Source organism: Ictidomys tridecemlineatus, chromosome 2, assembly GCF_052094955.1.
Source record: "Ictidomys tridecemlineatus isolate mIctTri1 chromosome 2, mIctTri1.hap1, whole genome shotgun sequence".
Taxonomy (NCBI): domain Eukaryota; kingdom Metazoa; phylum Chordata; class Mammalia; order Rodentia; family Sciuridae; genus Ictidomys; species Ictidomys tridecemlineatus.
Genome location: NC_135478.1, coordinates 228,815,524 through 228,841,750, shown reverse-complemented (window position 1 = coordinate 228,841,750; position 26,227 = coordinate 228,815,524). Strand labels below are relative to the sequence as shown.

Sequence of the window (26,227 nt, the reverse complement as noted above, 5' to 3'; positions counted from 1 at the left end):
CAGGTTAGCCCCAGGTGCACTGTGCACGGCCTGAGTCCCCTCTGCTGCTGTTGGACTGTGCTCCAGAGGGGAGCCTGCATCGTGCTTCCTGGCCCTGCCTGCCGGGATTTGGGATGCCAGGCGGCCACTGGCCTCGGAGGGAGCGTTCACACACCCCCTGTCCACGTTTCTTCTTTTAGACGGCAGTTTGCTGGCACACCCCAGCAGTCCTCAGTCCACGTCAGCACAGGCTGCCGCGGTGACAGCGCTCAGCATCGGCTGGGTCTGTCTCCTCCTGCCTTCTCACCTCCAGCCAGTGCTGTGCTTCCATCAACATGGCCCTGGGGAAGGACCCATCTGCCAACACACTCAGAGCCATAAAGTGCCCCAGTCTTGATGTGTTCAAAATAGAATTCAGGGAAATTATTGGCCTCATTTCTCTCCCAGTCGATGAATTTGCTATATTTACATATTTACTTAAAAAGTACCACTCTCTCACATGGTAGTGAAATCCAGCGAGCCACATTCCCCGGCCTTGTCAGCCTTTGGGTAAAGTGGGGTCCATCTTCAGGATCTCCTCTCCAGGAGGCTGACCGACAATGCGACCGTCTTTGGAAATGGGCCTTCGGGAGGTAATCAGCATTCTATATTATAGGTGGAGGGTCCCCATGGGGAGAAGTGTCCTCTGGGAAGAGAGGCTGAGCTGTGTGTACTCTCCCCTGCCCCTGCCCTCTCTCCCTGTCGTCACCCATCTGCAAACCTGGAGCAGAACCCTCACCAGGGAGTGACCATCTCAGAACTGTGAGGAGGGGATTCCTGTGGAGCACCGTCTGAGCTGTTCTGAGGCAGCAGAACGGGGACACCAGCACAGGGAGTGCAGGAAGGCCACTTGTGCAGGGCCTGGTACAGCAAGGGAGCCACCAGCACCAGTGTCCAGCACTGGGCAGAGCCTCTAGGCGGGCAGAGGAGCGGGCCAGCCTCGGGGTGGGAGCAGGGCCCTGGCGTGCCCTGGTGGAGGTGGCCGGGAGGCTGTCGGTTCCCTACCAAGTCCTGGCTGTGGTGGGCTGACGGCTGCAGGCTCTGGCTGGGTCCCGGCCAGGGTAGGTAGAGCTCCACTGAGCATCGTGGTCTAGCCGTTGTCCACTGTATGTCCAGTCCCTGGCCAGGCTCCCGTCTGTCCTTCTGTGATGACCATAGGACCCATGCCACATGCTGAGGAGGAGGGCTGGGGGGTCTGTCTGACAGTGTCCTCCTGGGCTCTCTTGGGGTTTTAAATTAGGGGCTTGCTGAAGGCAAAACTGTCCCTTTAACAAAACCATGGCTCCTGGAGCTGCTGGGCCAGGCAGGAGGGGAGGGCACGTCTCAGGCCAGTGGGACAAACACACCTTTGTGAACATGCTGGCCCAAGTCCCGGGAAGGCAGGAGTCGGGAGGGGGTCCCTGCCCTGGGCACTGAGGAGCCTGGGTGCTCTGGGGCCCCCGCAGCAGCCTGGTGGAACTTTTAAGGTAACAATATTTTCTGGGGGGAAGGCAGCAGAACAAAGGACTCCCAGGACATATAAAAAGGGCAGAACACCTCGCCTCTTGGGATTCCACGACACCAGCTATGGCCGCCTTCTCCCTGGCAGGAGAAGTCTGTTACCCTCTTTCAAATAAACCCCGCTTCATAAAAAAGTATTTTATGACTAATTTAAAATAAACAAACAAAAAAAAATAAAATAAAATAAAATAAACAAAAGACAGCGTTCAACAGTGGGACCCATATTCAGCTTGAACCCCCAGAGAGGGCCTGCCTGGGGGGTGTCAGGTCCCAGGTGGGGAGGCACAGTGGCCGCAGCTGTGGGTCCCGACAGGGGGTCTTCCCAGCGGGCACTGGAGGGGTTCCAGGTGGGGGACAGGGTGGGCTCTCAAGGTCCTGCCTGTCTCCTCACTCTGATCCCAAAGTTTTCCAAAGTGGGAAAATTCACCTTCTGATGTGAAGCTGCGTCTCCTTTCCTGAGGGAAGTCCCCACCGAGGAAGATGGACAGAAAGGTGGACGGGTCAGGGCAGCCCCAGATGAGCTCCTAGACCTCCATGCCCCCGTTAGTTCTGGCTTTTTAAATGCCCCTGGGCTCTTGAGGAGCAATCCGGAGAGCCTGCCAGACTCAGCTAAACTGGCGGGGGTGGCCGACGGACCCGAGTCTCTGAGTGACGCATGGTGTCCCTGTCACCAATCCCTCTGCCTCCAGGCTGGGCCCTGTTTACACCAGACACTTGAATTAACCACAAAACCAATGGTGAATTTCCAACATGGAGCCCTTCTTGAGCTTTGCCGCATGCCGTGCTGTGGAGTCAGCGGAGAACCGGTGTGACTCGGCGTTTGGGGACAACCCACTTTCTCTGGCTGACTCGGGACGTGAAAATGGTTGACCCTGTCCTCTGTGGCTCCGCTACGACGGCGGGTGCAGATCTCACTTGCCGCACGCCGGGCTCTCACGGTCAGTCTTGGGAGCCCATGAGTATTTAAAGGCATCTGGAGTTCTTGCCCACTTTCTAAGGTGACATGGTGGCAGAGAAGCAAGAAAAGAGCAATCCAAGTGGTAAAATAATGTTTTATTCCATGATGAACAGACGCTGCCATGCCACATCCCCACGTCCCTCCCTCCGGCCAGACCTGCGGCCATGCTGGTTTCCCCTCAGGACCTCCTGGGCTCAGCAGCCAGTCGCGCCTGCTGAGAGCACAGCACACCATGGGACTTTGGATCGGTCCTGCTGGTTGGCACGGTGGTCATCTACGCACATGGCAAAGTCCCACAATCAGACCTTCCAGGGATCTTACAAGGACTGACCTTCAAAGCTCTTGTGGGTGGAACCAGGACCCCCAACACCAAAAAGCAACATGGACACATCTCTGAGGACAGGACGTCTAGGGCACCCCAGCAGAACCGGAAGCTGGAAATCAGCACTGACATTTGGGCTGTCTGCAAGCTCAAAAGGAAATGATGGTGATTGATAGATTTCAAACTAAGACCTCTAGGGAGTCCAGACCAGCCAAGAGGTGTCTGCATGCAAGCTCAACACAAGGTCAGTGCTGCGGGGGGAGTCTGCACACACGCTGGACGGACACGCAGTCCTTTCTTTATATACAACAAAATGAAATGCACACTGGGAACAGCAGCCGCACGTCCGGCCAGAGTGGATCTCACGAGGCTGGCGGAGAACAGCAGGGACCTCACTGTCTGCGGGGGAGGGGAACAAGCCATCCCGGGTCGGAGGCAGGGCTGCCCGCCAGGGCTGCCGGAGCTTGCTCAACAGACCTGTGGGTGGGATCGACACTTTGCATGATTTTTAGCCAAATATCATCTGGAAAGACTTGACAACTTATCAAAGAGGAGGAGATGGGCTTAAGGACAGGTGTGCATGGACAACGTGGACCTACAGCCGGATCCTAACATGGCTCATTGGAAGGGGGGGTCTGTCTATTCCTCAGGGTTGGAAATGCCTCCACAGTCTGAAGACCACCCTGAGGACAGAGCGGTGACTTCATCCAAACAAGTGCCCAATGGAAAGCAAAACAAAGCAACAGGAAGAGACAGAGAAGGAAGAAAAAGCACAGGAAAACAACCCCACAAGCCCAGACCAGGGAGCGTCAGGCGAAAACCATAGAAAAATATGAGTTAATTCTATCAGGTTAACCATTACGTAGCTACAGTAAGACTTTGTACAGAAAAGGGTCTGTTTCCTTGGCGCAGTCCCGAGTGATGCCAACTCCTGGTTATAGAAACGAACAGGCCAGTGTGGACACATCCAGCCAAGACAAGGGGCTGTCCTGGCCGCCGTCCCCACTCCCACGGCACAGTCCAGTCACACAGGGCGCACTCCTGCCGCAAGCCGCAGCACGCTAGCGCGGGGGGTGGTCTTAATGCTACGACTGAAAGCTTGGACTTAGGGGCCGGTTTCCTGTGGGCTCAAAGTGGCCCTCACTGCCATCTGTCCGTTGCTGTGTCCCCTGGGGGAGGGGCCATGGGATGTGCCAGTCACGGTGGGGCCAGGAGGAGGCGATGCGGCCGAGCTGGGGGTTCCAGGTTGCGAGGGGACACATCTCCACTGGGGAGGGAGCTGGTCCCCAAGCCAAACTGCCTTAGGTACCCGGGAGGCATGCTGTGGGACCTCAACACCTCCGCCCGGCCCCCGGGGGGAGGAGGGCGGCAGGGGGATTCCTCAGTTGCATATTGTGGTAGAAAGAGCCACGTCTGTGCCGAGGGCTGGCACGCGGTCAGTCCTCCTCCTCGTCCTCTTTCGCTGCAGCGGCTGGTAGCTTGTCCTGGACCCTGAAGCATTCCACAAAGAAGTTGATGATGGACCTGTAGAGGTGCTGCTGGAGCGCAGCGCTGTGGAAGTAGTGGCTCTCGTCGGGGTATATCTGCAAGAAGCCCAGGAGGAGTTATCACCCTGGCCCACCCTCCCAGGGGACACAGCGACGCGCATGAGGAGACACACCCAGGAGCCCCCAGGCCTCCTACTGAATTCAGTTGGCACCATCGGTTCTGGAGGGTTTCAATGGCAAGCGCCATTCTCTCCTGGTACGGGCCGCTGCCAAGGGCCGCGGCGCGCAGCGGGAGTCAGTGTGCTAGAAAGCACCACATTCAACAGACTCAGCCCTCTAGGCCTCTTTTCTGAATCTGCGACCTGGACACACACTTGGGGTCTTCAGAGGCTGTATCCCAAATGGGGGTGCCAGGATTTCCATGAGAACGCTGCCCACGCCAGCCACCCTCTGAGGGGGGGAGGGTCCCGGAGGTGCCGAGCCGTTTCTGGCTGGCTACACGTGCACCTTGCCTGGGCCTCGCCTTCCAGGTGTGCAGGTGGGAGGGTGATTGTGACAGACTCTGCTGACACGGTGTGTGAGAAGTCGATGGGAGAACACCCGTCCAGCACCTAGAGGAGGTCTGGGATGTGGGAGGACTGGCCCGCGGGCTGGTCCTGCTGGGTCAGAGCCCATTATTCTACCCCCAGTGCAATGACACCGCCTGCCCCTGGGGGCGCTGTGCCGTCTGCCAGAAGTGGGTTCTCAGGGACCCCAGGCGGCTCTGTGTTTTGAATTCTCTTATGTCGCTGAGGGTGGCGTTCACCTTTACCTTATGATTTCATTAGGCTTGCATACTTAGGTCAAAATAGGGAGCTCACAAAAGGGAATGGAGGAGGAGGTCTGCCTCCTCTTCCTTCTCTCCCCTGACCCCACATGCTCCCCTAGAGCTGGTCAGGGCTAGGAACTCACTAAGTGTCTGTTAGGACACCGCTGTGCCTGCATGCGTGGCACAGGGGTCTCTTTGTGGGCACAGGTCGAGCGAGTGATGCACACTCTTCAGCACCAGCCAGCTGGACTCAGCGCACCACCTTCTAACCCACGGTGGCTGCACCGTGCACGTGAAGTATCCACAGTACCACAACTATCATGTTCAGAGGGAAAGCTGACTGTAATACGACAAAATCCATCCGTCCCGTTCATCATTCATCATCTGGGGCCAAACTCCCTTGGACAGAAGCTCGCCTGACCCGCCAGCCACACATGGTAGTCAGAGCCAGGCAAGGGCACACTGAGGAAGACAGGGTGACCCGCCGAGTCCCCATGGATCTCTGAAGCCCCAGAGACCATCGGGTCCTACCTAGTATACCAAAGGAACCAGAGGGCAAGAAGGAAACGGGAGAAGTGTCCAGAGGCCACCCCGTGTGTTGCTGGAGGGAGCCCAGGCTTGGTGCTGGGTTAGTATTCAGAGCCAGTGAGGACGGACAGTGGGTTGGTCCCTGGGAGGTCGCAGCACTTGGTAACAGCCGCAGACGGTGCTGGGACTGCATGGCAAGTGTTGTGGCCATGTGTGGCACTGTCCAGAGGGATGCTGGCAAGAGCTAGGCCAACCCATGTCCCGATGCAGGAACACCCCACCGGCCATGCTGCTGGGTGGGGCGTGTGCTGGCTGGCCCTGCTCACTGCCCAGGGACGGCGTGTGTGCTGGCCTGTGTTCCTAAAGGATCTCGTCTGGCCTGAGACACTGTGGGGCTGAGCTACTGTCGCGAGGAGAAAAAGAAACCGTGTGCCAGTGTCTGAGAGGCTGTGCCCAGCCCACCGCCGATGTGCCCAGCACACACGAGTGCTGTGCGCCCCTCCGTTCTCTCCCCAGGAAGAGGACGTCCTGCTCCGAGAATGAAGCACAGCAGATGTGCACACTGTACCTGTAAGCTGTAATTAGCCTTTCCCTTAATGAGCTGTGTAATGAGCTCTGCTGTGTGCTGGAAGTGGATTTTTTCTGAAAGAGAAAGAAAAAGGAAGAGCAAAGTATTTGCCAACACCGTAACACCATCCGGGCGTCTCCACCAGCTGGGGCGAGGGTGCTGGTCCTCACCGTCCGCCGTGGCATGGATGAGCAGGAACTGCTGTTCCTCCAGCGCCGACACCCGGTGGGCCACCTTGGTCATCTGCACACATGGGAAGGGGACAGGTGAGGGGCTGCAGGGGAGAGTGGGCTGGGACGGGAAGGTGTCCGGGGAACACTAGGGGACTGGGGTGCTCTATTCACAGTGCCGCCCTGGAGCCCCAGCTCCCGTCCTCTGCTCAGACTTTTAGGGAGAGAAGGCAGTTGAGGAGAGGAAGGGAGAGAGAAAAAGGAGTTTCTTCAGTGGCAGATGGCCTCGGAGGGCCATCGTGTCATCTGGAGCCCCTGGAGAGGCCCTGCCCCCAGGCAGAGCGGAAGGGTGTCCTGTCTGAGAGCCACACCAAGTCCACTGGGTGCCCCAGGCCGTCAGTGGTACCAGAAGTACTTCCTGTGCCTGTCCACAGCCTGTCTTCCCAGAGGAGAAACAGCTCAGGAGCAGGGGCAGGAGCCACCCACACCTGTGTCCCAGTGGGTCAGGACAGGCCTCTTCCAGCCGGACCTCAGATCCTGTGCTGGGAACAGACCGCACTGGGAGAGGCCGCATTAACCCAGTACAGAGTGTGGTAGGATGAGCTGGGGTTCTCAGCCTGAGGGTCTTTTTATTTTTGGCACTGGGGATTGAATCCAGAGAGCTTTATCCCTGGACTGTATCCCCAGTCCCCTTCATTTTTTTATTTTGAGACAGGTCTCACTGAGTTGCTGAGGCTGGACTTGAACTTGGATCTTCCTGCTTCAGCCCCTGGGTAGTTGGGATGATAGGCATTCTGCCACCATGCCCAGCTCAGCCTGGGCTTTGAGGGGCCAAGGCCCTGGCCCAGAGAGAGGGGCAGGCTGGAGATGGGGCCAGATAGAGGGGAGCAGAGAGTGGGGGAGAAGAGGTCGCCCCATTCCACCTGCCGCCCCATCTCCCCATGGCAATGTGCTTCAACCTACCTCGTACGCCCTGTTGTCCAGTCCGTGGAGGCCCAGGTACCGCTCAGAAAACGCAGACGCTGCATGGGGGCAGAGGAAGGGTCAGCTCCTGTGAGCCCAGACCCGCGGGATGGGCTGGGTGCAGGGACCCACCCACCGCACTTCATGGCAAAATGTTTGTTTTTAAACATCGTCTGGGCATCTTGGTGGTTGGGTGGGCGGTAAGAGAGTGCAGTGGTGTGTTCAAACGCAGGAGTGTTGCAAAACTGGAATTAGCAAACCTAACTAAGCTAGATCTTAGATCATCAGGAGTAGCCCCACTTCCTGTCCACACACAGGAACAGAAACACATGGCAAGAGAGCACATTCCTATCAGCATCCACTTATGTTGTTAACACATCTAGGCCCGTCCCTGCCTGATCCTAGTTCCAGGTCCAGGACCTACAGGGACCTGGCATTGGCCAGATGCCAACGTAGGTCAGTGCCTAGGCCAGGGCTGCTCTGCCAGGAGGAATTCTCCCCCCATCACGGGGTTCTGGGGAGTCCTTCATGAGTGGCAGAGACAGAGAATGGACTCCCCATCTCAGCACTGTGGCCATGGCTAAGTGCAGCCCTAGCATGCAGGAGGTCCTGGGCTGCGTGGCCAGCAAAACACGCACGCGCACACACACACACACACACACACACACACACACACACACACACACATGACACAGAGGGCCACATGTGCATGCATTTGAATCAGGTGAATGTGAAACAGCATGATTAAGAAATTAAGAAAAAAAATCTCACTGAATTTAAAAATCAAATATATGCCACGCAGATACCAGGGGAAACTGACTCTTACTCAAAATTGGAACCAGGAGAGTTTCCTGTAGAATTCTGACTTGAAATCTACCTTGGAAAGATCATGGAGCGTTCATGCCAAGATGGGGTATCAGGGGTGGGCGCCCAGAGGCTGCTGGACCACAGTGGCCCTTGGATTGCTGCCTGGGGTCCACGCTTTTGAGATAGGGCATGTGGGCTGTGGGAGGGCGTGGCGACTGGGGGCTTCCCGCAGGGCTCTGGCCAATAGGTGCCCTGGGCTGTCCACCCACAAGCCAGCACTGCGTGGGGTTGCCTGGCTGCCTTCAGCCCTGAGCCAAGAGCAAGTTCTCAGAGCCACATAAACCACCCCTCTGCACGTCTTAAGATGCGTGAAGGTCACAAAGCCCCTCACAGTCAGAAAAGGGCTGGGTGATCAGAGGACAATGCAGGGAGCTTAAATCCCAAAGGGGCCACATCTGTGCCTGGGCAGAGGGCTGCTCCCACCCTGACCTGGAGGTCTCACCTCCACCAGTCTCCCACAGCCAGTCACCCTAACCACCCGTCCCCGGAAAGCCACTCTGCTGCCTGCCCAGCCAGGGAGAGCACTCGGGTGGCGCAGAACTCTTGACCTCGCTGAATTATCATCCAGGAGCAGCCAAGCCTCGCACCCACCCGGCCCTTCTAGTGAGCATATGCCTGCCAAACGCTCCAGGTGCCCAGCTCAGTGCAGGGTCCTGCCTGGACTCTGGCAGCAAGGAGAAGGGCAGCCCAAGGGGTCCTGGAGGCCTCCTTGCCTTCTGTCCTGACTGCACTCCTGAGAGCTGGCCCCCAGTTCTGGCTCCTGGTCTCGTGGGCGGGGAATGAGACCTGCTGGTATTAGGAGGATGGACTCTTCATTCAGAAGCAGGGCCTGACTCTCCCCGCTCCCAGGTTTGGTATGGACTGAAGGTGCCTGTGGTTGGGGTGCAGAGGTGCTGTGGGGGACAGTGTCAGGGCCACACAAAGGGGCCCAGTGCCAGGTCCTATCCAGGCATTACCGTACAGCTTGAAGTCCGTTATTGGCGCCAGAGCAGAGCCACAGGTGAAGGTCTGGCCTTGATTTTCACCCTTGGCCGGGAGGATGTAAGTGCTCAGGTATCCGCCGTAGTCCTGGGAGGGCACGTCAGAGAGAGAAGACAGAAAGGAGAGCTTGCGTCCACCCCGCACCACGGAACCCCTCAGAGGAGGGAATATTTTCACTTTCTTTCTTTTTTTAAAAATAGTTTTAGTTGTAGATGGACCCAATGCCTTTATTTTGTTTATTTATGTGGTGCTGGGGATTGAATCCAGGGCCTCACACATGGTAGGCAAGCACTCCACTTCTGAGCCCCAGCCCCAGCCCCTGGACTTTCTCTTTCTAATAAATGACTTGAAGATTTCTTTGAGGGCAGGAGGAGAGGTGGTCTGCCCTCTCTGGGCTCCGAGCCGAGTGGCACAGCTGTGTGCAGGTGCAGCGGAGATGCTGCTGCTGATCAGGCAGCGCTGGCACGAGGGGCTGGAGCAGGCTGCTCTCCTTCACGCCCCAGTGCAGGCCAGGCCAGGCCAGGGGGAGGACGGAGGGACCAGGACTGCACCCGACAGACACGTGTCCTGTGGGTGGGTTGAGCCCTCAGTTGACCTTGGGCTGTCCCGAAGGGCAGCTCCCCAGGGAAAGATTTACATCACGCCCACAGAGCACCCTCAGAGCTGGTCGCCTGGTGAAGAGCAGAGCCCAGGACACAGATGCGAGCTCTGAGGAGAAAGGCCCAGAGAGCCAGGAGAGGGTCAGGGCTGCAGGCGTGTGTGAGCAAGCCTCAGAGCATGCGTGTGAGTGTGTGCACGTGTGCACGGGGACGGGTGAGCAAGCATGTGTGTAAGTCTGCGTGACTGGTCTGTCAGTGTGAGTGTGTGGGCCTGTGCTGGGCTTGGGGCTGTGGCGAGTGGGGGCACCGCAGGCGGGATGGGGAGACCCCCGCTCTCTCCCTGTCTCGGGGGGCACAGGCGTCCCTCCCTGTGTGGAGCAGACCCTCTGCTCGGGGCTGTGTGGCCTGGGTCCTGCACGGCATGATGAGGACACAGAGCCCAGCTGCTCCTGGGCTCACCTGAGTGGACACAGAGGAAACAGGGTCCCAGGAGGTCCCCAAAGGCCAACCTTCAGGGACGGCAGGATGCTTCCTTCACAGGCTCTCGAAACCTGTCTTAGGTCAAAACAACCCCAACAACTCCGCCCCTGGAAGGAGCGTGAGTCTCCATGAGGGCAGAGGGCCCAAGAAAGGCCGGCGGGGGCCGCAAGCCTCCGGCCGGACTCCTGCTGTGGGCTGGGTGAGTGGGCCACATCTACAGGTGCACGGTCCCTTCTCCGCAGTGCCCTGGGTTCCTGCAGGCTGGGCCAGCCATCACTGGGACAGCCCACTGACCACCAGGTGACCCTTGCACCTGCTGTGTCCAGAGCAAAGGTCTCATGGGTGGGATGTCTAGGCAAGGAATGGAGGCCGAGCTCTCCGGCTGTGCATCCACGTGTTGGGGAGAGTGAGGACCATGGAGACTGACCAGCGCCCCAGCTTCGGCCACCAGTTTCTTAGGAAGTGACTTCCAGAGGCAGGTACGTGATGAGAGGTGACCCCTGGGATAGACTCATCGGCCATCCAGCTGGCTCTGGGGCCTCTCAGGCAGGGAGTGGCCTCCATATGCCTAGAGAGCCTCTGAGATAGTCCCAGGCTCTGGTCTGTCCCACAACCAGGAAGGTCGCACGCTCCCTCCCCAGGGCTGGGCGCCATGATTTTGGAGCTGCTTCCCAGATGACCCGCTGCGCCTCCCCCTGCAGGGGGCTTATGGTGGGGCCTCTGTGCACAGCCCCGTGGTCTTCTGGAGATCAAGAGGCCTCGGTCCAGACACAGGGTAGTGGACACATCAGAACCATAGTGTGGCTCTCCAGGCACCCCCAACCCTGGGCCTCTACTGTGGCCTGCCTATACCAGCCACAGCCCTGACCTGAGCCCCCAGGTGGACGCTCCTCTGGTCTGACAGTGAGCCTCCTCCCCCTCCACAAAGCAAAGGTGGAGATAGGAGGACACCCAGAAACAGACTCCCGCTGCCCTCCTTTCCTGGGTCCCACAGCAAAAGCAGGCACAGGCTCCGGAAGAAGATACTGAGGACACAGAGCCCTCCAGCAAGGACCCGGCCGCGCGCTCTCGGCTTTCAGGTCCTGCGAGGAGAAGCACTGGTCATGGATGAGGAATGACGGCTCCCTCTGCTGCAAACACAACGCTGCCAACCTCCTGCTCTTCAAAAATAAGCACTCACTCCCCAGACCCCAGACAACCCCACAGGTCAGGGGAGCCTGGTCCAGACGCAGCAGAGGGGCCTGGACAGGAGACGGCACACTCACCTTCCCGAACACAGCCACCCGCGTTCTGTCGATGTACGGCTCCTTCAGCATGGTCCTGCAAGGTCAAGGAGGAGGGAGGGGACTCAGTGGCCCCAGGGCTGTGCTTTGTGCCCAGTGGCCCACAGACACTTCCCACCATCTCCAGCATGAACACCCCTCTTTGAGGAGTGGTCCTCTGGGGCCAGCAGGGGCCCAAGGAGCCCTGGTTGTGAGCTGCAGGGCTGAGAGTGGACCTCTGAGCTCATCCCACTGTGGTGCCTTTGTCCCCAGATCTTGGAGGAGGTTCCTGTATTGTCCCTTGATGACCAGATACACTCCTTCCTTAAGTTCCCTGCCCTGGCCCTGCTGGGGAGCAACCAGTTGGTGTCCACTCGGACGTCCCAGGGCCTGCTGCCTCCTCACCAGAATCTTCCCACCCTCCCCGCTGTGTCCTCCTGTGTCCTCAAAGTGACTGCAGTCTCTGGTTTCCGGACCCTACTTCTGCATCCGTCCTGCCACCTGCTGGGGGTTCCCGGGATAGCTGGCTGGGTTTCCCTGCCCGCAGAGGCTGCTCTCCAGTTTCTCTCCACTTCTTGGTGTGTTCTGGCTCCTGTTTGTTCCATTCTGCTGGATGGTGCCACCTGCACTCATTACGCCCTCCTCGGCCAGGAGAGGTGTGAAGCTCTGGGTGCTGGGTCCCCGGGGCCCCCTCCTAGGCCTGCCAACTTGCCAAGGACCCCGGGCCCCAGGACGCGGCAGCCGGCCCTGGGTGGAACAGCGTTCTTCTGCTGATGACAGAAGACAAGACAAGTTCTGGGGGGCAGGGTGAGACTGTGCTTGGAGCGCCCAGGGCCACGGGAGGTGACTTCCTTGGCTTCAGCAAAACTGGGGTGACTTTGGCTGTCACGTCACTGTGTAGTGTAGTGGGCTCCCCAGGTTGTTTCTACAACACTGGGACCAAGGCCATTGCCCTCCAGGCCTCGGTTTGAGGACTAGCTGAGCGCAGAACAGGGGGCCTCCTCCTCCTCCTCCTCCTCCTTCCCCTCCTGCTTACTGAGTACCTGCCATTCATCAGGCCCTGGGTCAGTCTTGGGGACAAATGTCACATAACACACAGGTCTTGACTTCCAGAAGCTTCTGCTCCCAGAGTCAGGATCCCTGCCTCCCACTGTGACTCAGCACAGGCGTTGGGGCCTTCAGGCAGGTCCTTAGACTTCAGGGACTCCGTTCTCGGGATAAACTTAACGGGCTCCCAACGTTGAGACACGGGCTCAGTGGAGGCGGGAACAGGGTGGGACCCTGACAGGCCAATTACGTGTGGTCTGCGTTCCAAATGGTGCTGCCCCAGCCTTCCAGAGTCAGGCAGGGCTGGAGGACAGGAGCTGCCCACGACCTGCTCTCTGGCGAGCGTTTACAGAGCGCCCCTCCCTCTCCCGCTGCACCCAGAGTGCTGATGTCATGACCCGCCCCTCAGCTGCTCGTGGGCAGTGGGCAGCGGGGAATGGAGCAGTGGCCACTGGGTTAAGGAATCCAGAGGCAGACACTTGCGGGATGGCTGGCGGGCTGGGAGTGCTGCCTCTGGGTGGGGGAGGGCAGGTGATGGGGGGGCAGGAGCAGGGAGGCAGGATGGCCATGGTGCTGGGCCTCTGTGAGGGCTGCGCTGTGTCCCTGCCAAGACGCACGGAGACCCTGATGCCCAGACTTCAGCAGGAGGCCATATTTGGAAACAGGGTCAATGGTAGATGTACTTAATTTGGGATGAGATCTCCCTGGAGTGTATTAGGGTGGGGCCCTAATACAATGTGACTAGAGCCCTTCCAAGAGGAGAGACCCCGGGGAAAGCCATGTGATGTGACGGTGGGACCCAGGGTGATGCACCCACCAGCCACAGGACCTGGGCGCCTGAGATCCGAGAGGCTGGCAGAGGCAGGAAGGACCCCAAAACTCGCACCCTCAAGAGGTGTGCTGTGAGCGGGGAGCAGGCCTGAAGCGCGGTGAACGGTGACGATGGCTGGGACTGCGCAGTCGGCAGCTCTGAGCTCGGCAGGCAGACAGAGCAGACGCCTTGCCCTCGGCTAAGACTGGGCACTGTGCCACTGGAGGCCAAGGAGCCCTCGTGGGTGGCAACGTGAGCCTCAGTGACACAGAGAGCCTGTGGGCTTTGCGGGGACCTAGACAGAGCTGCTGTCTGCAGGTGGCCCTGCTGTGCCTCCTGCCCGGCCTGCACCCCCTCACCAGGCGCTGGTTCTGCCCTTGGGGGCCCGCAGAGCCCAGAGGGAGCGGGGCAGGAGGTGAGATTTTAGCTGGAAGGAAAGGATGTCAGGAGACAAGGTCAAGGCCTCGAGGGGTGCGTGGGCAAGCAGGGGCCGCTCGACCCTCACCAGCCAGGTCCGTCCCACCCCTCCACGGGCTCCGTGCTAGGATCCATCCACCCCTCTACTCGCCCTTGCTCTTCCATGGTCCACCCGCGCAGTGGGTGCAGGCGCCCTGGGCTGTGCCTGGCATCACCCTGGCCTTTGGAACATGCGTCTCCTGTTGCCATCTGGCTGTCCCCTATTCACCCCTCAAGGTCTTGGCCACGGGCACCTCTCACTGAAGCTCTTTGGGCTGGGTCACTTGCTTCTGTAGCACTGTGCTCCCAGAGCTAGTGTGGCTCTGCCGGGGCCCACATCAGGTGTTGACGTGACCATCCCTCCTCACACAGGGGACTTCTCTCCTGTTAGCTGCTGATGGGACATGAGGTCCAATGGGCTCCATCAGAAAAGGACCAGCTGCAGGGAGATGGGGGAATGGGATGGCTTGTGAGAGTGGGGAGCCTTGGGGGTCAGCTGGGTGGGCCTCGTGATGTTGATCCTGCCCAAACTGGCCATTCTGAGTAATGGGAACACAGACCCCACTCTGCACGAGCCAAAGTTGTGTGGCTGGACCCAGGGGCACCCTGCGGCCTCCTGGTGGCTCTAGGTTTTGCCGTTGTTTCTTGTCCTGTGAGCTCCAGTGGTCGAGATTCGACGTTGCTGACGGTCTTTCTAGAACAGGTTCTATCTGGTTTTTGAACATGTGGCTGGTCCATTCTTTATTTTTGGAAAAGAATGTGAGTGTGGAACTGCCCTGTCCTCCTGTTCTCGGGGGGCTGCAGGGCATAGCCAAGTGCTGCAGCTGAGCCTGAAGGACACCTGACCTTCCACCTGGTCCTCAGTGGTGGGAGGAGCCGAGCTGGGTGGGCAGAGGACAGAGTGCGAGGGGGCAGGGGAAAGGCCCAGGGAGGGGGGACAGGCAGCCTCCAGCCCTCGGGCCTCCTGTTCCTCCTCGTGGGAAGCCTTCTGCAGTACACGTGGCCGGCTGCTGGCCTGCCCCCATCAGCTCCTCCTCCTTCAAAACAGAGACCAGCGGTTCTCGTCCCTCGTCCTTCCTCCACCAGGAGCGGGCCCCAGCAGGAGAACGCGGCCCACGTGGTCTCGGGGTGACTGCTTGCACCTCTCTTGCTGGTGCTGGTGCTGGTGCTGGGTTCGGAATGAGCCAGGGCAGGGCAGGGCCGTGGAAGGAGAGGTCTGTGAGCTGAGTCTTGGGGAGCTCCCCCTTCCTTCACGGAGGTTTCTGGAAGTGGCCTCCACCTGCCTGAACCTGCTGGAGGCGCATGAAGCGGCACGGAGCAGGTGCCTCTGATGGCCATCCTGCTATCCAGTGAGGAGTTAGCTCAGGACAAGGTCAAACAGATGGCGGGGACTGTTGCTCTCTGGATCTCTTACCCCGGGATCTGCTGTCCCTGTGGACTTTCAGAGCCAGCACAGCGCCTTGTTTAAAGCACATTTGAGGTGTGTGTGTGTGTGTGTGTGTGTGTGTGTGTGTGTGTGAACATGCACACGTTGACTTCAGGCAAACACAACCTTGAGGTGCACCTTCCTGACCGCCAGGTCCTCGATGTCTCCCTGGGTCTTGTCTGTCACACACACAGGGGAAGGTATGCCCTTCTCCACGTTCACCCGGCTCCCAACACCCTGGAGAAGCCACTTGTGCCCCCTCACTGCTTCATGGGTTTAAAGTCCTTTATCGCGTGAAACCACATGCTATCCAGCTTTTTGTGAAAAAAAAAAAAAAAAAAAACAAGAGAAAATGTTCTGCAAAGGCAGTGATGTGGCCCCTTCAAAAGCTGCAAAGTAAACTGGAATGGTAACTGGCCCAGGGGGCAGTCAGCTGTGGCTCTGTGCTCTGCATCCCCCTCACACGCCCAGGCCCAGCACATGCACCTTATTGGCCTGAGGGTGGAGCAGGTGCCCCTCTGGGGTTGGAGACACTGCTTTGTCATGGGCCTGGTCACACTTTCTCTCCCCCATCCTCCCTGCCCTCCCAAGTGTGCGTCTGCACAGTCCACTGATGGTTCAGGGACACCTGCCAGGGAGCCCCGGTCAGCGGCTCACCACGTTGTGCCACAAGATGGGAACTGCTGCCAGAGCGAGCCTGAGGACAGCCAGCGTCTGGTCTGCACGGCTTCCTCATGTCTCTTTGTTTCCAGGTAAATGACCTTCAGTAAATGACTGAGCCCTGCCCCTTGGTGCTGGGCACTGCCTGACCTGGGTAGCACCTGGTTGGTCTCATTGGCCCAAGACAAGGATGGAAGGGGACAGATAGGACGGAGATGCACCAGTCCCCAGAATCGAGGAGGATGTTTCTGACCCCTGACCTGTGCCTGCCCGGGGCTGTCTCCTCCGTCATGAGGGTGACCCTCTGCATGACCCCACTCGGGTTCTCTTTCTGTCCTTTCTGCCCTACTTTCTCTTCTCTAGTGACGGATGGCAAAGACGTGTGTGGACACGGGCCACACTGGCCACACGGAGAAGCAAGGCAGCCCCCTGCCAGTCTCTGCCTCCAGCACACGTAGTGACCACTCAACCCCGGAGCCACACAGCGGTGGGGACACCACAGGAAGGTCTCCCTGGGGCCAGCTCTGGACTTGTGCACAGAGCTTTCTGAGTGAGAGCGGGTGGCGGGCAGGATGCGAGCACTGACCACAAGCCCCGCCGGAGAACGCGCCCCTCGTCCCGCGGGTGGATGCTCACCTCACAGCCTCCACTTGGTCCTTCTCCTCCAGGGCGCCCAGCCGCCTCCTCACTTCATGCAGGAGCTTGGTGCCTTGGAAGCCGCTGCCTCGGCCGTCACATTTGACCACCACCGCCCCATGGCTGCTCACCATCACCGTCTCCCAAGTCACCTCAAACTTCTCCGCCACACTCTGGCTCCCGGGAGTGCCGTCCCTGGAAGAACAGTCACAGCTCAGCGTGCTACAGGGTGGGCCGGCGTGTCTGCAGGTTCTTGACCCACAGGCTGACCCCTCAGTCCCAGGTTCACTGCCGGCCTGGGCGAGCCGAACTGTTCACACACATGGGTGGAGGTGTAATGGGTGTGCGTAGAGGTGTGTGGGGGTGTGTGTATGGTGATGTGCAGGTGGTGTGTGGGTGGTGGGGGTGTGTGTAGGTGCATGTGCAGTGTGCATGCGTTTTGTGTGTGTGTGTGTGTGTGTGTGTGTGTGTCTGTTGTTGGCGAAACTGTGTTAAACCAGTCCAAACACCAAGGGATGTGAGTCCAGGTTGGCGTCTACACCACAGTTCAGGTTGGCGTCTACACCACAGTTCAGGTTGGCGACTGTATGTTAGACTCATCACAAAGCCTTTGTGTAACGTAGGGGCTGAGCCCAGGATGGCAGCTGGGCGAGGCCAGGAGGTCCCTGGAGCTCCATCAGGTGTTCACCAGGTGGGCAATGTCCTCTGCTCCCTATGGCCACCCAGCGCAGGCCCCTGCTGGGACTCACCCTTCTCAGCCTCCAGAGGCGAGGGAGCGCCACGGCTCCTCCCGCTCCCTGTCTGGGAAGGGCAGGTGGGAAGTGGACAAGGGCAGTGTCAGACCCTGATGCCCTTCTGTAGTGGCACCATCTCCTCCACAGAAAATCCTGATTAAGCTTCTCCAGAATCTTGACCATAACTGACCTTAGGACCATCAGCACAAGAGTCTCTACACAAGAGTTCAATTAGTTAAACTTCTTACTTGGCCTGAAAGATAGCACCCCAGGTGCTGGATGCCTCTTTACTAGGTTTTCACAAAAATTTATCCAGTATAGTGGTTGGTAGAAGTGTGTTTACAAATGCAAAGTGTGATTTAAAAAAGACAGGTCCTTTAACAAGGCCTCTAGCCTTGAGCTGGGCTTCACAGAGACGTCTACATTTCTAACATAAGCTAACAGCTGGCAGCGGGGGAAAGAAAGGGGAGAGAAGCTCCCCCCTTCTCAGGTGCCGTCCTTGAAGGGTTAACTGTCCCAGAAGAGTGAAAACAGAAAGCTGCTTTATGTGCACTCCCACAGACTGGGAACTTCTGAGCCCCTCCCCTCACAGGCTGGGTAAAAACTTCTGAAACTGCCTGAACTTGGGGTTCAGGGGGATTGATTCATTACAGCAAAAGCTGTGCCCTCTGAACCTGGCTGCAGCCAAATAAACCTGCTTCTAGTTCCTATTTGGACTTGCCTCATCTGTCCCCTGCCACAATCCCAGAGCTTCTGAGTGTGAGAGCAGGTGACGCCCCACCTTGCTGTTAGCACAGGGGCCTGTTAACATGCACACCGAGGATGGGAACCCAGCCTGCAAAGAGCCGCGGAGGAACCAGCCTCACCTGAGGTGCCTACAGAGCATGTGAAAGGATCTGGGTGTCTAAAGCAAGGCCCTGCTGGCTGGCTGGAGGAAAACTACACCTTCAGGGCCATCTAGGGATGATGCTGGGCTCCTGACAGTGAGATGGGAGCTGGTCCAGCTATCAGAACACCAGTAGCAGGCAGGGTCCAAGGCTTAGACCTCTGATAACTGGGCTCAGGGACAGCCTAACCTGGAAGGGGCACTCCTGCCCTCCATGAGCTATCGTCAGGAAGGTCCCCTCCTGCCCTCCATGAGCTATCTTCAGGAACGTCCCCTCCTCTCCTCCATGAGCTATCTTCAGGAAGGTCCCCTCCTGTCCTCCATGAGCTATCTTCAGGAAGGTCCCTCCTGTCCTCTATGAGCTATCTTCAGGAAGGTCCCCTCCTGCCCTCCATGAGCTATCTTCAGGAAGGTCCCCTCCTGTCCTCCATGAGCTATCTTCAGGAAGGTCCCCTCCTGTCCTCCATGAGCTATCTTCAGGAAGGTCCCCACCTGTCCTCCATGAGCTATCTTCAGGAAGGTCCCTCCTGTCCTCCATGATCTATTATCAGGAAGGTCGCCTCCTGTCCTCCATGAGCTATCTTCAGGAAGGTCCCTCCTGTCCTCCATGAGCTATCTTCAGGAAGGTCCCCTCCTGTCCTCCATGAGCTATCTTCAGGAAGGTCCCCTCCTGTCCTCCATGAGCTACCTTCAGGAAGGTCCCCACCTGTCCTCCATGAGCTATCTTCAGGAAGGTCCCCTCCTATCCTCCATGATCAATCTTCAGGAAGGTCCCCTCCTGTCCTCCATGAGCTATCTTCAGGAAGGTCCCTCCTGTCCTCCATGAGCTATCTTCAGGAAGGTCCCTCCTGTCCTCCATGAGCTATCTTCAGGAAGGTTGCCTCCTGCCCTCCATGAGCTATCTTCAGGAAGGTCCCTCCTGCCCTCCATGAGCTATCTTCAGGAAGGTCCCCTCCTGTCCTTTATGAGCTATCTTCAGGAAGGTCCCCTCCTGTCCTTTATGAGCTATCTTCAGGAAGGTCCCTCCTGCCCTCCATGAGCTATCTTCAGGAAGGTCCCTCCTGTCCTCCATGAGCTATCTTCAGGAAGGTCCCTTCTGGCCTCCATGAGCTATCTTCAGGAAGGTCCCTCCTGTCCTCCATGAGCTATCTTCAGGAAGGTCCCTCCTGCCCTCCATGAGCTATCTTCAGGAAGGTCCCCTCTTGCCCTCCATGAGCTATCTTCAGGAAGGTCCCTCCTGCCCTCCATGAGCTATCTTCAGGAAGGTCCCCTCCTGCTCTCCATGAGCTATCTTCAGGAAGGTCCCTCCTGCCCTCCATGAGCTATCTTCAGGAGGGTCCCGTCCTGTCCTCCATGACCATCTTCAGGAAGGTCCCCTCCTGCTCTCCATGAGCTATCTTCAGGAAGGTCCCCTCCTGATCTCCATGAGCTATCTTCAGGAAGGTCTCTCCTGTCCCCCATGAGCTATCTTCAGGAAGGTCCCCTGTCCTCCATGAGCTATCTTCAGGAAGGTCCCTACTGTCCTCCATGAGCTATCTTCAGGTAGGTCCCTCCTGCCCTCCATGAGCTATCTTCAGGAAGGTCCCTCCTGCCCTCCATGAGCTATCTTCAGGAAGGTCCCCTCCTGTCGTCCATGAGCTATCTTCAGGAAGGTCCCCTCCTGTCGTCCATGAGCTATCTTCAGGAAGGTCCCCTCCTGTCCTCCATAAGCTATCTTCAGAAAGGTCCCCTCCTGTCCTCCATAAGCTATCTTCAGAAAGGTCCCCTCCTGTCCTCCATGAGCTATCTTCAGGAAGGTGCATCCTGCAATCCATGAGCTATCTTCAGGAAGGTCGCCTCCTGTCCTCCATGAGCTATCTTCAGGAAGGTCCCACCTGTCCTCCATGAGCTATCTTCAGGAAGGTCCATCCTGTCCTCCATGAGCTATCTTCAGGAAGGTCCCTCCTGTCCTCCATGAGCTATCTTCAGGAAGGTCCCTCCTGTCCTCCATGAGCTATCTTCAGGAAGGTCCCCTCCTGTCCTCCATGAGCTATCTTCAGGAAGGTCGCCTCCTAGCCTCCATGAGCTATCTTCAGGAAGGTCCCTCCTGTCCTCCATGAGCTATCTTCAGGATGGTCCCTCCTGTCCTCCATGAGCTTTCTTCAGGAATGTCCCCACTGTCCTCCATGAGCTATCTTCAGGAAGGTCCCTCCTGTCCTCCATGAGCTATCTTCAGGAAGGTCCCTCCTGTCCTCCATGAGCTATCTTCAGGAAGGTCCATCCTGTCCTCCATGAGCTATCTTCAGGAAGGTCCCTCCTGTCCTCCATGAGCTATCTTCAGGAAGGTCCCTCCTGTCCTCCATGATCTATTATCAGGAAGGTCGCCTCCTGTCCTCCAGGAGCTATCTTCAGGAAGGTCGCCTCCTGTTCTCCATGAGCTATCTTCAGGAACGTCCCCTCCTCTCCTCCATGAGCTATCTTCAGAAAGGTCCCCTCCTGTCCTCCATGAGCTATCTTCAGGAAGGTCCCTACTGTCCTCTATGAGCTATCTTCAGGAAGGTCCCCTCCTGTCCTCCATGAGCTATTTTCAGGAAGGTCCCTCCTGCCCTCCATGAGCTATCTTCAGGAAGGTCCCTCCTGTCCTCCATGAGCTATCTTCAGGAAGGTCCCCTCCTGCCCTCCATGAGCTATCTTCAGGAAGGTCCCCTCCTGTCCTCCATGAGCTATCTTCAGGAAGGTCCCTCCTGCCCTCCATGAGCTATCATCAGGAAGGTCGCCTCCTGTCCTCCATGAGCTATCTTCAGGAAGGTCCCCTCCTGCCCTCCATGAGCTATCTTCAGGAAGGTCCCCTGCTGTCCTCCATGAGCTATCTTCAGGAAGGTCTCTCCTGTCCTCTATGAGCTATCTTCAGGAAGGTCCCTCCTGTCCTCCATGATTTATTATCAGGAAGGTCGCTTCCTGTCCTCCATGAGCTATCTTCAGGAAGGTCGCCTCCTGTCCTCCATGAGCTATCTTCAGGAAGGTCCCCTCCTGTCCTCCATGAGCTATCTTCAGGAAGGTCCCCTCCTCTCCTCCATGAGCTATCTTCAGGAAGGTCCCCTCCTGCCCACCATGAGCTATCTTCAGGAAGATCCCCTCCAGCCCTCCATGAGCTATCTTCAGGAAGGTCCCCTCCTGTCCTCCATGAGCTATCTTCAGGAAGGTCCCCTCCTCTCCTCCATGAGCTATCTTCAGGAAGGTCCCTCCTGTCTTCCATGAGCTATCTTCAGGAAGGTCCCCTCCTGTCCTCCATGAGCTATCTTCAGGAAGGTCCCCTCCTGCCCTCCATGAGCTATCTTCAGAAAGGGCCCCTCCTGCCCTCCATGAGCTATCTTCAGGAAGGTCCCCTCCTGATCTCCATGAGCTATCTTCAGGAAGGTCTCTCCTGTCCCCCATGAGCTATCTTCAGGAAGGTCCCCTGTCCTCCATGAGCTATCTTCAGGAAGGTCCCCTCCTGCCCTCCATGAGCTATCTTCAGGTAGGTCCCTCCTGCCCTCCATGAGCTATCTTCAGGAAGGTCCCTCCTGCCCTCCATGAGCTATCTTCAGGAAGGTCCCCTCCTGCCCTCCATGAGCTATCTTCAGGAAGGTCCCCTCCTGTCGTCCATGAGCTATCTTCAGGAAGGTCCCCTCCTGTCCTCCATAAGCTATCTTCAGGAAGGTGCATCCTGCCCTCCATGAGCTATCTTCAGGAAGGTCCCTCCTGTCCTCCATGAGCTTTCTTCAGGAATGTCCCCTGTCCTCCATGAGCTATCTTCAGGAAGGTCCCCTCCTGTCCTCCATGAGCTATCTTCAGGAAGGTCCCTCCTGTCCTCCATGAGCTATCTTCAGGAAGGTCGCCTCCTGTCCTCCATGAGCTATCTTCAGGAAGGTCGCCTCCTAGCCTCCATGAGCTATCTTCAGGAAGGTCCCTCCTGTCCTCCATGAGCTATCTTCAGGTAGGTCCCTCCTGCCCTCCATGAGCTATCTTCAGGAAGGTCCCTCCTGCCCTCCATGAGCTTTCTTAAGGAATGTCCCCACTGTCCTCCATGAGCTATCTTCAGGAAGGTCCCTCCTGTCCTCCATGATCTATTATCAGGAAGGTCGCCTCCTGTCCTCCATGAGCTATCTTCAGGAAGGTCGCCTCCTGTTCTCCATGAGCTATCTTCAGGAACGTCCCCTCCTCTCCTCCATGAGCTATCTTCAGAAAGGTCCCCTCCTGTCCTCCATGAGCTATCTTCAGGAAGGTCCCCTCCTGTCCTCCATGAGCTATCTTCAGGAAGGTCCCTCCTGTCCTCCATGAGCTATCTTCAGGAAGGTCCCTACTGTCCTCTATGAGCTATCTTCAGGAAGGTCCCCTCCTGTCCTCCATGAGCTATTTTCAGGAAGGTCCCTCCTGCCCTCCATGAGCTATCTTCAGGAAGGTCCCTCCTGTCCTCCATGAGCTATCTTCAGGAAGGTCCCCTCCTGCCCTCCATGAGCTATCTTCAGGAAGGTCCCCTCCTGTCCTCCATGAGCTATCTTCAGGAAGGTCCCTCCTGCCCTCCATGAGCTATCATCAGGAAGGTCGCCTCCTGTCCTCCATGAGCTATCTTCAGGAAGGTCCCCTCCTGCCCTCCATGAGCTATCTTCAGGAAGGTCCCCTCCTGTCCTCCATGAGCTCTCTTCAGGAAGGTCTCTCCTGTCCTCTATGAGCTATCTTCAGGAAGGTCCCTCCTGTCCTCCATGATTTATTATCAGGAAGGTCGCTTCCTGTCCTCCATGAGCTATCTTCAGGAAGGTCCCCTCCTCTCCTCCATGAGCTATCTTCAGGAAGGTCCCCTCCTGCCCACCATGAGCTATCTTCAGGAAGATCCTCTCCTGCCCTCCATGAGCTATCTTCAGGAAGGTCCCTCCTGTCCTCCATGAGCTATCTTCAGGAAGGTCCCCTCCTGTCCTCCATGAGCTATCTTCAGGAAGGTCCCCTCCTGTCCTCCATGAGCTATCTTCAGGAAGGTCCCCTCCTGTCCTCCATGAGCTATCTTCAGGAAGGTCTCCCTCATGCCCTCCATGAGCTATCTTCAGGAAGGTCCCTCCTGTCCTCCATGAGCTATCTTCAGGAAGGTCCCCTCCTGTCCAACATGAGCTATCTTCAGGAAGGTCCCCTCCTGTCCAACATGAGCTATCTTCAGGAAGGTCCCTCCTGCCCTCCAAGGGCTATCTTCAGGAAGGTCCACTCCTGCCCTCCAAGGGCTATCTTCAGAAAGGACCCCTCCTGCCCTCCATGAGCTGTCTTCAGGAAGGTCCCCTCCTGCCCTCCATGAGCTATCTTCAGGAAGGTCCCCTCCTGTCCTCCATGAGCTATCTTCAGGAAGGTCCCTCCTGTCCTCCATGAGCTATACTCAGGAAGGTCCCCTCCTGGCCTCCATGAGGTATCTTCAGGATGTTCCCCTCCTGCCCTCCATGAGCTATCTTCAGGAAGGTCCCCTCCTGCCCTCCATGAGCTATCTTCAGGAAGGTCCCCTCCTGTCCTCCATGAGCTATCTTCAGGAAGGTCCCTCCTGCCCTCCATGAGCTATCTTCAGGAAGGTCGCCTCCTGTCCTCCATGAGCTATCTTCAGGAAGGTCCCTCCTGTCCTCCATGAGCTATCTTCAGGAAGGTCCCCTCCTGCCCTCCATGAGCTATCTTCAGGAAGGTCCCTCCTGTACTCCATGAGCTATCTTCAGGAAGGTCCCCTCCTGCCCTCCATGAGCTATCTTCAGGAAGGTCTTCTCCTGTCCTCCAAGAGCTATCTTCAGGAAGGTCCCCTCCTGCCCTCCATGAGCTATCTTCAGGAAGGTCGCCTCCTGTCCTCCATGAGTTATCTTCAGGAAGGTCCCCTCCTGCCCTCCATGAGCTATCATCAGGAAGGTCCCCTCCTGTCCTCAATGAGCTATCTTCAAGAAGGTCTCTCCTGTCCTCCATGAGCTATCTTCAGGAAGGTCCCTCCTGTCCTCCATGATCTATTATCAGGAAGGTCGCTTCCTGTCCTCCATGAGCTACCTTCAGGAAGGTCGCCTCCTGTCCTCCATGAGCTATCTTCAGGAAGGTCCCCTCCTCTCCTCCATGAGCTATCTTCAGGAAGGTCCCCTCCTGCCCTCCATGAGCTATCTTCAGAAAGGGCCCCTCCTGTCCTCCATGAGCTATCTTCAGCAAGGTCCCTCCTGCCCTCCATGAGCTATCTTCAGGAAGGTCCCCTCCTGTCCAACATGAGCTATCTTCAGGAAGGTCCCTCCTGCCCTCCAAGGGCTATCTTCAGAATGGAACCCTCCTGCCCTCCATGAGCTGTCTTCAGGAAGTTCCCCTCCTGCCCTCCATGAGCTATCTTCAGGAAGGTCCCCTCCTGTCCTCCATGAGCTATCTTCAGGAAGGTCCCTCCTGTCCTCCATGAGCTATCTTCAGGAAGTTCCCCTCCTGTCCTCCATGAGCTATCTTCAGGAAGGTCCCTCCTGCCCTCCATGAGCTATCTTCAGGAAGGTCCCTCCTGTTCTCCATGAGCTATCTTCAGGAAGGTCCCCTCCTGTCCTCCATGAGCTATCTTCAGGAAGGTCCCCTCCTGTTCTCCATGAGCTATCTTCAGGAAGGTCCCTCCTGTCCTCCATGAGGTATCTTCAGGAAGGTCCCCTCCTGTCCTCCATGAGCTATCTTCAGGAAGGTCCCTCCTGTTCTCCATGAGCTATCTTCAGCAAGGTCCCTCCTGCCCTCCATGAGATATCTTCAGGAAGGTCCCCTCCTGTCCAACATGAGCGATCTTCAGGAAGGTCCCTCCTGCCCTCCAAGGCCTATCTTCAGGAAGGTCCACTCCTGCCCTCCAAGGGCTATCTTCAGAAAGGACCCCTCCTGCCCTCCATGAGCTATCTTCAGGAAGTTCCCCTCCTGCCCTCCATGAGCTATCTTCAGGAAGGTCCCCTCCTGTCCTCCATGAGCTATCTTCAGGAAGGCCCCTCCTGTCCTACATGAGCTATCTTCAGACAGGTCCCATCCTGGCCTCCATGAGCTATCTTCCGGAAGGTCCCCTCCTGCCCTCCATGAGCTATCTTCAGGAAGGTCCCTCCTGTCCTTCATGAGCTATCTTCAGGAAGGTCCTCTCCTGCCCTCCATGAGCTATCTTCAGGAAGGTCCCCTCCTGCCCTCCATGAGCTATCTTCAGGAAGGTCCCCTCCTGCCCTCCATGAGCTATCTTCAGGAAGGTCCCTCCTGTCCTCCATGAGCTATCTTCAGGAAGGTCCCTCCTGCCCTCCATGAGCTGTCTTCAGGAAGGTCCCCCCTGTCCTCCATGAGCTATTTTCAGGAAGGTCCCTCCTGTCCTCCATGAGCTATCTTCAGGAAGGTCCCTCCTGTCCTCCATGAGCTATCTTCAGGAAGGTCCCTCCTGTCCTCCATGAGCTATCTTCATAAGGTGCCCTCCTGCCCTCCATGAGCTATCTTCAGGAAGGTCCCTCCTGCCCTCCATGAGCTATCTTCAGGAAGGTCCCCTCCTCTCCTCCATGAGCTATCTTCAGGAAGGTCCCCTCCTGCCCTCCATGAGCTATCTTCAGGAAGGTCCCCTCCTGCCCTCCATGAGCTATCTTCAGGACGGTCCCTCCTGCCCTCCATGAGCTATCTTCAGGACGGTCCCTCCTGCCCTCCATGAGCTATCTTCAGGAAGGTCCCCTCCTGCTCTCCATGAGCTATCTTCAGGAAGGTCCCTCCTGTCCTCCATGAGATATCTTCAGGAAGGTCCCTCCTGTCCTCCATGAGCTATCTTCATAAGGTGCCCTCCTGCGCTCCATGAGCTATCTTCAGGAAGGTCCCTCCTGCCCTCCATGAGCTACCTTCAGGAAGGTCCCCTCCTGTCTTCCATGAGCTATCTTCAGGAAGGTCCCTCCTGCCCTCCATGAGCTATCTTCAGGAAGGTCCCCTCCTGCCCTCCATGAGCTATCTTCAGGAAGGTCCCTCCTGTCCTCCATGAGCTATCTTCAGGAAGGTCCCTCCTGTCCTCCATGAGCTATCTTCAGGAAGGTCCCCTCCTGCCCTCCATGAGCTATCTTCAGGAAGGTCCCCTC

At 57.5% G+C, this 26,227-nt stretch overlaps 1 protein-coding gene across 6 annotated transcripts in view; it reads right to left on the bottom strand.

Moving 5' to 3' along the window:
- Positions 1-2,556: 2,556 nt before the first annotated feature.
- The window catches only part of Dpp6 (dipeptidyl peptidase like 6), an 860,191-nt gene continuing 836,520 nt past the window's right edge, over positions 2,557-26,227 (bottom strand). For all 6 annotated transcript variants that reach the window (XM_078040897.1, XM_078040899.1, XM_078040896.1 and 3 more), the window contains exons 20-26: positions 16,548-16,742; positions 11,515-11,569; positions 9,146-9,257; positions 7,323-7,381; positions 6,360-6,432; positions 6,190-6,263; positions 2,557-4,381 (exon numbers count right to left, since the gene is read on the bottom strand). In XM_078040897.1, coding sequence (XP_077897023.1) covers positions 4,235-4,381; positions 6,190-6,263; positions 6,360-6,432; positions 7,323-7,381; positions 9,146-9,257; positions 11,515-11,569; positions 16,548-16,742 — 715 coding nt within the window. In that variant the 3' untranslated portion in view covers positions 2,557-4,234. The remainder of the gene's footprint in view (positions 4,382-6,189; positions 6,264-6,359; positions 6,433-7,322; positions 7,382-9,145; positions 9,258-11,514; positions 11,570-16,547; positions 16,743-26,227) is intronic.